This window comes from Carcharhinus amblyrhynchos, chromosome 26 (genome assembly GCF_965287045.1).
Source record: "Carcharhinus amblyrhynchos chromosome 26, sCarAmb.v2.hapA, whole genome shotgun sequence".
NCBI lineage: Eukaryota > Metazoa > Chordata > Chondrichthyes > Carcharhiniformes > Carcharhinidae > Carcharhinus > Carcharhinus amblyrhynchos.
Window position 1 is genome coordinate 36,728,894 of NC_137349.1, and position 12,368 is coordinate 36,741,261.

The 12,368-nt window shown below is 39.3% G+C and overlaps 1 protein-coding gene across 10 annotated transcripts in view; it reads left to right on the forward strand.

Moving 5' to 3' along the window:
• The window catches only part of dpp9 (dipeptidyl-peptidase 9), a 93,102-nt gene extending 86,818 nt beyond the window's left edge, over positions 1-6,284 (forward strand). For all 10 annotated transcript variants that reach the window (XM_080212558.1, XM_080212561.1, XM_080212560.1 and 7 more), the window contains 4 exons: positions 22-174; positions 2,251-2,393; positions 3,842-3,953; positions 5,474-6,284. In XM_080212558.1, the coding sequence (XP_080068684.1) occupies positions 22-174; positions 2,251-2,393; positions 3,842-3,953; positions 5,474-5,566 (501 nt within the window). In that variant the 3' untranslated portion in view covers positions 5,567-6,284. The remainder of the gene's footprint in view (positions 1-21; positions 175-2,250; positions 2,394-3,841; positions 3,954-5,473) is intronic.
• The last annotated feature ends 6,084 nt before the right edge of the window (positions 6,285-12,368 follow it).

Below are 12,368 nucleotides of genomic sequence, written 5' to 3' on the forward strand. Positions count from 1 at the left end.
CTTTATTTTCTCCCCTCACAGGGCCAGGTAGAGATTGAAGATCAGGTGGAAGGGCTGCAGTGGGTTGCGGAAAAGTATGGCTTCATTGATCTAAACAGAGTTGCCATCCATGGCTGGTCATATGGAGGTTTTCTCTCCCTCATGGGTTTGATCCACAAGCCCAAAGTCTTCAAGGTAATAAAAGCATCAGCTGAATCAATTTGGATGAGTCATGTTTAAAAACGTTCAACGTTTTTATTTAAAAGCAATAAAATGATATCTGGGTTCAGAGTTGTGGAATACACTGCTCATATTTGTGGTATTATGCAACTGAAATAAATCATGGAATCCTAAGTGAAATTGCATTTTATCTCTTCAAAATGTGCACATAAATTATGGATTCATTTGTTAGCAATTGATTCAAATCTCTTATTTTAGATTCATTTTACTGTTTAAAAACTGTTTATTTTATCCTTTAAAGGAAAGTGAGAACAAAGAAGGAAGTCATTTCAAATATTACATTTGTCTGATAAACACTTGTATTCCTAAGACGAGATGTCAAGACTCAAGTCAGGCTTCAGGGAGACTAGTGAGACAGTTTTGATTCTGTAGAGTGATAACATTGTTGGTGCAGTAATATTCTATACATATTACTATACAATGGAGTGGAGGAATGAACTTTGCTTTTTGAATTCAGATACCTTCAATCCACCTTCTGCTACGCGCAAAACATCAAGATTATCCTGGCTAATGTCTTCTATAACTGCCGCAATGATCTCTTCTTATCTTCATTAACCTCTGTAGCATTAACACTATCTTGCTCTTTCATCTCTCTCCTATCAACTCTCTAGTTGCCTAGCCCCATGGAACAACTCTCCAATGCTTTCCAATAAAACCACAAGAGCTTCAACAATAGCTTATTTTCCTGACCAGAGTTCCCTGTGGAACTATTTTTATTTTCCTCATTTTTTTTTTTACATACCCCCATGTGATAATTACATCCAGAAATAGCAAGTTAATTTTTATCTATATGCTGCTGAAAACTCGCACGATATCAGCACCAAGATGGCCACATTGATAACAAACTTACTGTTCAATCTGGTCTCGCGTGAGTCAGAATCTTCCTGTTGACCAAGGCTTTGGGATCTGCCATTTGACGTTTCTCACTACCTAGCTATACTGAACCAAGCCACCAGTCCTGTTCTACCATGTGAACATCAAATCCCAATTTCAGTCCATCACCAAAATCACCTCCATTTATTTTTGCAGTGATCTTCCCCATCCTTATCTCACCCATGTTCTTTGCTGTCTCCAGACTGGAATTCTCCGTGATTATTCTTGTCATCATCTGACAAACTTCCAATTGTCCAACGTTCATTCATGTTTAGCACTGAGTAATATTCAGTCATTTCTGTTATACTGATTTCTATTGGCTCTTGATTTCCCAATTTATTACATTTTCTTCTTTCTCTCCCTCATGGCCTCACTGTACAACTGCAACTTCTTCCTGCCTTACTTCCCCTCCTGCATCATTGTCGTCTAAATCTAGACTCTGTTATCCCAACAGCTACCTTTCATTACAAATAAGACATCCTTTCCTAAATACCTCAGCCTTTACTTTTCTCCATATTTTTATTTTAAATTAGTTTTAAAATCCATTCCTTGACAAAGAATGTTTAACTCCACCACTGCAGTTTTGCATCTATTATTTTAGGGGTCAGTGCATAATAAAAATGTCTTTGGATGTTTTGTACATTAAAGATGCTGCTTTAATGCCAGCGGCTGTTGGACTGGTGGTATGTTGTCTGCTTGCTTTTCTCTCCATCTTTTGGATGAGATGCTAACCCAAGGGCTTAACTGCTCTCTGAAGTGGATGTAAGAAATCCCCTTGCACTATTTTGAAGATGAACAGTAGCATTGTTTCTAGAAATCTGGTCAATATTCACCTCTCGATCAACAATGCAAGAAAAGATGATTTGGTTACTGTTACCTTGTTTTTGGAAGAATGCTGCATATAAACTGGCAGCCACATTTCCTGCAATAAACAGTTACGCACCTTCAAAAGTAACTTATTACTATAAAGAACTGTGAGCAGATCAGTGGAGTTTTTTGGCAGAGCAGTCTATTGGAGCAAGCTGAAATTTTAAACAAAAATGGGACAAAAGAATTATTTAATTGAAGCGATTGCTCAGATACTAAACCATGTGGTAAATGACGTGACATCGCTCAAATGCTCTTTTGTAGCTAACAGGTTATCCTGATATTTTTCAGGTTGCTGTAGCTGGTGCACCAGTCACAGTCTGGATGGCTTATGACACTGGTTACACTGAGCGTTACATGGACATCCCAGAAAGTAATCAACAAGGTTATGAAGCTGGTTCAGTGGCGCTACATGTTGATAAATTACCAAATGAGTGAGTGATATAGTTGCCTCTTGTAGAGAAATACTACATTTTATAATACAAACAGATTAATCAGCTCAACCGAGCCTTCTCTCATTCAGCTAACCATAGTCGGCATGAACTTCCATTCCTGTCTGCTTTTTATCCAGCTTCCCTTTAAATGAACCACAAGTTGTTTCCTATTATGTGGGGCACATAAATATTTGTAGAATGCATTCGGATTGGTACCATTTCTAATGTGGGAGATGATTTATTCTATCATGTTGATTGTGCACTTGTGATTTTTGAATTGGAGGTTGGAAGTGGTGACTTGGATTCTGATCTTTTGGCATTCTACCTTTTGTTCCATTTATGTAGAATTTGGGTAAGTTGAAATAAAAATTTTCAAGTGCAAGAAATCTGATATAAACTAAATACTGGCGGCCTCTTGATAGCTGAAAAACACGCTAAGGTTTATGCGGAGACCTCTTCATTTGAAGTGGGGAAGAAATAAAAACAGGCAGACTACATAAAACAAAGGGGTGGGGAGACAAAGTAATGAAGCAGCTATGTAACTACTGTTACTGAAAGGTTCAACGCTGAACTTTTTTTTGGCTAAAGGGAGGAAAAACTGCCAGGTGGTGCGCACAAGATGGCATGCGTTCACATAGAGTGAATTTAAAGGTGAATAGAAAAAAAACCCCAAAAGTGGAAATGAATGTAATTGAAAAATAAATCATGTGTTCTAGTTGACTGGACAGTAACACAAACTTAAGGAAATTTTAAGCTTCTGCCTCTTTCATGGGAGCACAGAGTCCAATGGTACATTGAGTTATGGATACAATAAAATTCATATATTTTGCTTGGCTCAGTAATAGTAGTTAGATGTCAATTGCCTGTCCTGAGAAATGTGGTATTATGCCTGGAGTATAGGGGATGGGATGGAAAACTCCAATGTAGGTGGAAACAGCATTTTCACAGTGACTTGATGATTAACAGTGAAAAGGGCTCAGGGTTACCTGCAGTTCCTCAATTACTTGCAATGAGTGAGTACCTTTTTGAAACACAAAGATGAGGAGATCTCGGTACCAATTTTTAGCCATTTATCTAACTAAATAAAAATTTTATTTGAAATCAAGAATTATTTGGAATTTGATGTAACTTTATAAAATGTTGGATATTATCTGAACCTGATATGTGAACTTTATTATGTAGGAGCGATATTTAATGGAAGTCCATCTGAGTTCTGAACGTTAATTGTGGGAAAAAAAAGTTATGGAATCATTGGTATTAACTTTTACCCTGTTACTGAAGATTCACTGACAATTGCCCTATTCCCCAAACCCTGCCTTTTAGATTGATGTGAGATAGTATTGTCCATGGAAAGAGATATGTGTAAAATTTAGATGAAATAACAGTCATCATGGTTCATTTTGCCTCTTTATTCATTGCTATGATGTTTTGATACTTTATCCACCCAGGCCTAATCGTTTGCTGATTCTGCATGGATTTTTAGATGAAAATGTGCACTTTTTCCACACAAATTTCTTAGTATCACAACTAATCAGAGCTGGAAAGCCATATCAGCTTCAGGTGAGATTATATTTGTTACTTCAGTAGGAACACCAGTAATTAGATAATAGCAGTGTTTTGTTTAGTTCCAATTTCCAGTTAATTGAAATCAAGCCAAGATCTTGGTGTCGAGCGATATTTTCCAAAGCCCAACATGCTAGAAATATACAAACCACAAGCACGTTGAATCAATCTGATAACCGTCTTGAGATAAAAGCCTTTTCTGTGTAATCGCGACTAGATTGATTACATTACTAACTCTGATTTGTACCACATTTTTGGAATGTCTTTATCAATGCTTGAGCTGGGAACAGTTGAGCTTTGGAAAAAGCTAGGGCTTCACTTAGTGACATTGTAGCTTTGCCAACGATGCCAAACTTTTGTTAGTAGCTCAGTTCAGTGAGGATATTAACTCTGGAAACACAGGAAGAATTTTTGCATCCTGATAGGAACGAAAATATGCTGCTTCAAAATGTGGTGTTATCCTGTCCTGAAGGCACTGATCTTTCTTTAATGTATGGGTCCACGGTTGCTGGTCACTTTTCAGTAACTCGCCAAGCAGGCATTCTTCAATTGTGAACCATTCAATCTTGGATGGTTACCCTGGCTGGGCCCAGCCTATGATATTTAATATGTGCCTCCAGCCATTGTTGCTGGATTGGAAGCAGAGTTGATTTTTGTCCTTATTCTGGATTATAGAAGCCAATTAAAATGTCCTTTGGTTGTGATTAGCTACTTAACATATTGGGCATCTGGAGTATCTGCATTGCGCGTGATCTTTACTTGAACCAACTGATGTTTTGGCCGAAATCCAATTGTGACTTTTTTCTCTGTTTTGACTTGAGTAAATGGCTACGGAGGTCATAATCCGAGTCTGTATGGAAGATCACAATTGGACTCCCTTTGTATTCTTTCCCTTTATATTCTTTCCCTTTATATGAATACTTAAAAGCATGCTTGGAAACCAGTGAGACTGCTTGAATTGAATTTGTATATCTCATTATTTTAGCTCTATTTAAACTTCATTATTTTTCAGTGAATGACACCAACAATGGCAGATGTTGTTAGTTTGGGATTGGATATGTTGTTATTAATGATGTGAACTAGAATCAGAGCTTTTGATCATGGAAGGCATTAGCCAAACTTTGTCTGAGATTCACTTGCACCTTCTGTCAAGAGTCCTTGACTAGTGCTTGAAAGTGAAATATTCAACCAGATTTTTCCCTCCCTCACCCAAGTGAGGGACAAAGGAAAGCTTTAGGCACCTGACCTCTGAACTGGAACTACTAACTCGATATAGATTATAACTTGGATCTTCTGACCTGTTGCAACATCAGGCTCTGTCCTAATCCATTAGGTTGTCAGGGAAGCTAGAGAAATTATTTCAATCTTAGTTGAACTTGGAATTTTGCCTTTCCTCCATGAATTGGGAATCTCAGTTGCTTGAGTGATCTTATATGCATATCAGCTAACCAGCTGTCAATATTTCTATGTTACCATCATTTGCAAATAACTTGATGTTATTTGTCTGTCTGCTGCAGATTTATCCCAATGAAAGACACAGTATTCGCTGCCCTGAGTCCGGAGAGCACTATGAGATAATGCTGCTACACTTTCTACAGGAATACCTCTGAGAAAACAAATGAACCACAACAGAAGAAATTTTTCTGGACTGTTGCTGATATTCGGCTCCTGGTGACTTGCTTTTTGTCAAACAACATATTCCCCATCCCCAACCCACAAATCCTCAGTTCTAACTACACCAGTTTAGCATTTTCTTTGCAACTTCCTTTCTGAGCAAAGCGGGGATAGTACACTGATCTCACTGAAATTGATTTTAAACTGTGATTTGATAAGACTGAAACCTAACATTGTTACTTCAGTTTAATTTATATAAGTGTTAACGGTACAGTGTGGAATCAGTTAATTCACCTAAACTGTACACTGGCATTGATTTCAGCTTTTGTACATACCTTGAAAACTGCACGATGGTCAGGAGAAAGAGAGAAGATTAAAGCCAAATGATTACTCTCGGCTTCAAAACACACGGCCAGATGTGCTGCTTTGAATTTGACATACCACTTTGCAAAAAAAACAAGCTTCACTTCCAATTAGCCGCCATGTTTCTAAAATGCATCTCCATAGGAACTTGGTTTCTCACAATCGTTCAGTAAAAGACTTGAGTTTTAACCTCTGCAAGCTGCACCACTCAAGAAGTGTGTTTCAGGGCAAGAGCCAACTACAACTTTGCTGAGTATTCAAAGTGCGTATTATTAAAAGAAAATATTTTTATGGATTCTTATTCTTTTATAATGAGTGTATGGCATTGTAACTCATTAAAATAATTGTAACGCTTAATTCATAGCGTGTTCTTTCTCCACAACTGTCTTTGCCAGTTTACAACCTTTCTCTTCTGACCCTGCTGGGCCACTGATGCTAGACACCCTCTTGTACCTCACCCGAGTTTCAGCTTGGGCATTGTGTGTGTAGTGGAGTATTCAACTTTGGAGAATATCACATACAACTCTATGCCCTCCCTTATCCAATTACAGTGTTCAGTGACATTTCATGAAAGTGCAATGGGCAAAAGCATAGAAAAACAAATAGTGAGATGAAGTAAAGCTTGATCACAAGGATGTGGAGGAAAGGATTTTGAAGAAAATCTTGGAGAAGGAGAGGGAGGTGGATAAGAAGCGTTTAAGCAAAAAAGTCCACAATCTGGCACCAAGATGACTGAAAACATGACCAACAATGCTGGACAAAAGGAAACAGTGACGCACAAGGTGTCGGGGCCAGACAAGTAAAGGACATGAGGTTTTCACTAGAGGTTCCAAAATTAAAGTTGAGGGCCAAGGATAGATCCTTGAGGAAGCTGAGGAAAACTATTAGTAGAGGTGCTGTAATTAATGGGATAAATTAAAATGGCACAAAGTGAGAGCAGATCTAATGAAATGGATAACCAAGAATAATGGGAACAATTGTGTCGAGAGCTGTCTAGAATTCAAAAAGGACGAATAAGGTAATGCACCATAGTCAGTGTCATAGGAACATTGGGTGTCTTTGCTGCTGTAGGAGGAATGTAAATATGTTCAAGAGATTTTATGTAAGAAGTTGTGGAAGAGAGAGTCTTGAATCTGAGAAGTGACTACATGCACCATAATCTACCATTCACACACACACTTTGCAAACAAATCATGGATAGTGACTACGAGTAAGCATTTTCTCTTCCAGTCCCAAAGTCAGTGTCATAACAACCAACTGAAAACAGCTAACTTCACAAAGACCAAATCTGATAGCAGGAGAGAGAGCTGCAAATCTACTTTGTGTCCCATTGTTTAAAAGGTGTATTGTAGATCAGTGCATTTTGCAAAGATACTACCTATTAAATAGCAACTCCATTGAAAGTTTTGCAGCTAATTGAATGTTAACTAATGTTAGTAATTTCATGCAATTATTCGTGTTTTCAGTGTGATAGAATTTCAGACGCTGGCATGGAGGACGGGCTGCAGATAAAGAAACAATTTGACAGGCAAGTATGTGAACTAATGCAAGGCCTCACATTGCAAAGGGCTTTGTACATTTTTGTGCAAGGTGGATCAAATTTGTAGTTGGATTGGCTTTTGGAATGAAATGCAGGTGAAAGACGAAAACCATTATGTGTAGTATGCCAACGAAGTTACAGAGTAGATTCACTGACTAGGCCTTATTCCTACCTATTCCAGTGCTGCCAGTATAACACCACCAATAGCTTATTTTCCTGCCAAGACATTCAGCTCTAGAATTCCCTCAAGCTCAAATGATATTTCTCTTAATCCACATGCTGTGACTTCATTGATAACCTCTTCAGGCAAATGACCATCATCCATTTTCATGCTAATGCACTTCATCACTTCCTGAATGCCTTCGGCAGTCTCTGCTGTTAAGGTTGCAATTGATGAGTAAGTTTCCTTGACTTGATATTCGAAAAGTTCAAAACCATTTTGGCCACTGCCAAAAGTTTGCTATGTTGCCACTGTTTCTGTTCCAAGCATTTGCTTAAAGTGAATGAAGCCATAAAAGTGTGTCCTCTTCGATTGAGTTGTGTTTCAATTCTACATGGTCATCACCAAAACTGTTAAATTTCATTCCTACAGAATCTTTTACATTCAGCCGTACCTCAATCCACAATGGCCAAAACCCACAGTCTTCATTTCTGTCACCTTCAGGTTTTTTTTGATAGTCTTCCTGTTCCCTCATACAAAAATTCTTGTTCTGATCAGATTCTTGCACAACTTCCTCATCCATCAGTTCCATCTACACTATCTCCCTGTACACTGCAATGTATTGAATTCACACTTAAATTCTACCATGTCCACACCACTCTTCATTGTTGCAATTTTCTGCAGCCTTACAGCCCTTCCCATGTGTTGCTCCTTTAATCCTAACCTTCTGCAACCTCCTTCACTCCTGCATTGCTGGGAGTAAATCCTATCCCATTCTTGTCCCTTCATTAGTAGCTCACTATCTCCTGACACCAATCAGCAAGTGCATCTCCATTCCTTTTGATAATCTCCCTATAATTAAGATTCAATTCCCTCCTCAATTATTGGTGGCTGTTCCATTACATTCTTCGACTGTTTTCTGACAAAAACAACAGTGACTACACTCTGAAAAATAATCCAGTAGTTGTGAAAGGTCTGAGGTCTTCCAAGAATCTGAAAGGTGATGCATGTAATTTTTTTTCAATAGGTATTTTGCTGCTTTTTTCTTTGAAATACTGGAATTTAATGAGACCAAATGCTACAAATAAGGAAGAAAGTCAACAGAAACAACAGTACAGTGTGAGTGTTAATAGGTTGAATAGCCTACAGATTACAATAATTAAATGTCCTGAATGAGAATGAAAATACAGAAGATCCAAATGACTTGCAGATAGTTAAGATGTCAAAGGTTAGAGCAAACCAAACTTCAAAAAAAACTGATATTATTTTCAGGAGCCACATACTACATTTCATTAAATATTATTTATTTATATTAACTCAATTCTTAACTGGAATCTTACCTTTGTGAAGAAAGCAAATGGTTTCGAAGATAGCTGAGCAAGTTGCTTATTTTAAACCTTTTTTAAGCCGTGCTACTGGCAATTGTCCAAACCTATCTAAAATTATTTGTTCACGTCGGCTTTGGTTTTCTGCTTCAGTTGGTTTGCTTCTAGTTAGTCTTGTGTTATAATTCTCCATTGCATTTAGGTTTGGCAATGATATACATGATTCAGTCAGAAGGCCAGCTTCCTGAGCCTTTGATTTTTAAAGATCTTTAAAACAAATACAAGTTGGAGTGGCAGGCTGGACTAATGGATTCAATAACACTTTTACCTTTAGGGATAGTTGATATCCACATTGCCATCAATTTTTTTCAGCACGGATTTCAAAAGGAAAAATCTTGCTTGATGAATCTTAGGGTTTTTTTGACGAGGCAACATGGAGCATAAGCAATGATAATGCACTAGATGTAATTTATCTGGATTTTCAAAAGACCTTCAGTTAACCCAATCATAGACCAAAGAATAAAGTCAAAAGATGTGGAATTGGGACAAGACAAAACAAAGAATATGTGTAGTTGTTCAGGGTGGTGTTCCACAGAGATCAGTGCTTGGACCACTGCTGTTCTCTATTTCCTTAATAATTTGGATTTTGGAATCCAAAACACAGTTTCTAAACTTGCAGATGATAAACTGCAAATTACAGAAGGACATTAATAAATTTGCAGAATGGGAAAATAATTTGCAAATTAAATTCAACACTGGCAGATTTGAGGTAATATGCATTTTGTAGGAATTATAGGGAGGATACGTATTAGGTGCAAGTCTAGGTAGAGAAGTGGAAGAAAGGAATCTCGAAGTACAAGTATGTTTGTCACTAAAGGTCAGCCCAAGGTGAGCAAGGCTACAAACAAAGGAAACCAAGCGCTGGATTTTATTTCTGGGGAATAGAATGGAAAAGTAGGGCAAAGAATGTGAAATGTGTAACAACCTTGGCTGGACCATAATTAAGAGTACTATTCTGGTTATGATATAAAAAGGATGGAGAGGTGCTTGAGTGAGTGCAGAGAAAATTTACAAATATGAACTGAAAATTCATCGGTATATATACCACAAAAGGATGAACGGGCTGCATCTCTTTTATCTTGAAGAAAGATGGTTAGGGTGACAGAATAAATGTTCTTAAAATTATGTAAAGTTTCGGTAAGGGTGGATAGAGAAGGGATATTTCTTTCCTCTTGTGGGCAGAGAATAAATGGAGATAGATATTAGTTTAAAATAGCTGCTAAGAAATCCAATGAGGTGAAATCCAGTGGATAACATCCTTAATGAGTACTCTTTATTAGTGTTCACCAAGGAGAAGGCCATGATGGATGTTGAGGACAGGGATAGGTGTGTGAATGCTCCAGAGAATGTCAATGTATCGAAGGAGGAAGTGTTGAGGAAATTACATTTAAGATAGACAAGTCCCCGGGTCTGGATGAGATCCATCCCAGCTTACTGTGAGAGGCAAGGGAAGAAACGGCTGTGATCTTAAGACATATCTGCACATCCTCTTTGACCACAGGTGAGGTTCCGGAGGACTGGAGAACAGCCAGTGGTGTTCCCTTGTAAAAAAAGGAAGCAGGGATAATCCAGGAAATTATCGTCTGGTGAGCCTGATTTCAATGTAGAGGAGGCTTATGGAGAAGAAGAACATAAGAAATAGGAGCAGGAGTAGGCCATCTAGCCCTTCGAGCCTGCCCCGCCATTCAGTAAGATCATGGCTGATCTGTCGCTGCTCAGTTCCACATTCCCGCCCTCTCCCCATAACCCTTAATCCCCTCTCTTATCAAAAACCCATCAACCCGCGTCTTAAAAATATTCAGCGAGGCAGCCTCCACCACTTCAACGGGCAGAGAATTCCAGAGATTCACCACCCTTTGAGTGAAGAAGTTCCTCCTCAACTCCGTTCTAAACCGCCCCCCTTTTATCTTGAGGCTGTGCCCCCTAGTCCTACTGTCTTTTTTGAGCGGGAAGAGTCTCTCCACCTCAATCCTATCCATCCCATTCATCATCTTATACGTCTCAATGAGATCTCCCCTCATTCTTCTAAACTCTAACGAGTACAAGCCCAGTTTATTCAGCCTCTCCTCATAGCTCAACCCCCTCAACTCCGGTATCAGCCTAGTAAACCACCTCTGCACTCCCTCCAAGGCCAAAATATCTTTGCGCAGGTGCGGTGCCCAAAACTGCACACAGTACTCCAGCTGCGTCCTCACCAATGCCCTACACAGCTGCAGCAAGACCTCCCTACTTTTATATTCAATCCCCCTCGCTATGAAGGCCAGCATCCCATTCGCCTTCCTGACCACCTGCTGCACCTGCAAGCTGGGTTTTTGTGACTCATGCACAAGGACCCCGAGGCCCCTCTGCATAGATGTACATTTGGAAGAAAATGGACTAGTAAGTAACAGGCAACATAGTTTTGTTTGGGAAAGGTCATGCCTCACCAACTTGATTGAGTTTTTTTTTGAGGCAATTGATGAGGGAAGGGCTGTGAATGTAGTTTATATGGATTTTAGTGATGCATTTGATAAGGTCTCACATGGCAGACCAGTAAAAAAAAACTAACATCACATGGGATTCGGGATGGGCTGGCTAGATGGATACAGAACTGGTTTGGTTATAGAACATAAGAACATAAGAAATAGGAGCAGGAGTAGGACATCTAGCCCTTCAAGACTGCCCTGCCATTCAATAAGATCATGGCTGATCTGAAGTGGATCAGTTCCACTTTCCCGCTTTCTCCCCATAACCCTTAATTCCCCCGTCTATCAGAAACCTATCTACCCATGACTTAAATATATTTAGCGAGGTAGCCTCCACCACTTCAATGGGCAGAGAATTCCTGAGATTCACCACCCTTTGAGTGAAGAAGTTCCTCCTCAACTCTGATCTAAATTGCGCCCCCTCTTATCTTGAGGCTGTGTTTTCTAGTCCTGCCCTCCTTTCTAAGCGGGAAGAATCTCTCTACCTGTACCCTATCCATCCCCTTCATTATCTTATACGTCTCTATATGATCCCCCCTCATCCTTCTAAACTCCAATGAGTACAGACCCAGTCTATTTAGTCTTCTCTTCATAGGCTAACCCCCTCATCTCCGGTATCAGCCTAGTGAACCTCCTCTGCACTCCCTCCAAGGCCAATACATCCTTCCGCAAGTGTGGCGACCAAAACTGCACACTACTCCAGCTGCGGCCTCACCAGTACCCTGTACAGTTGCAGCAAGACCTCCCTACTTCTATATTCTGTCCCCCTCGCTATAAAGGCCGAAGACAGAATAGCAGTGGAAGGGTGTTTTGCTGAAGGGAGATCTGTAGCAAGTCATATTTCACAGGGATCGGTGCTGGGACCTGTGTTTTTTTAGAACATAG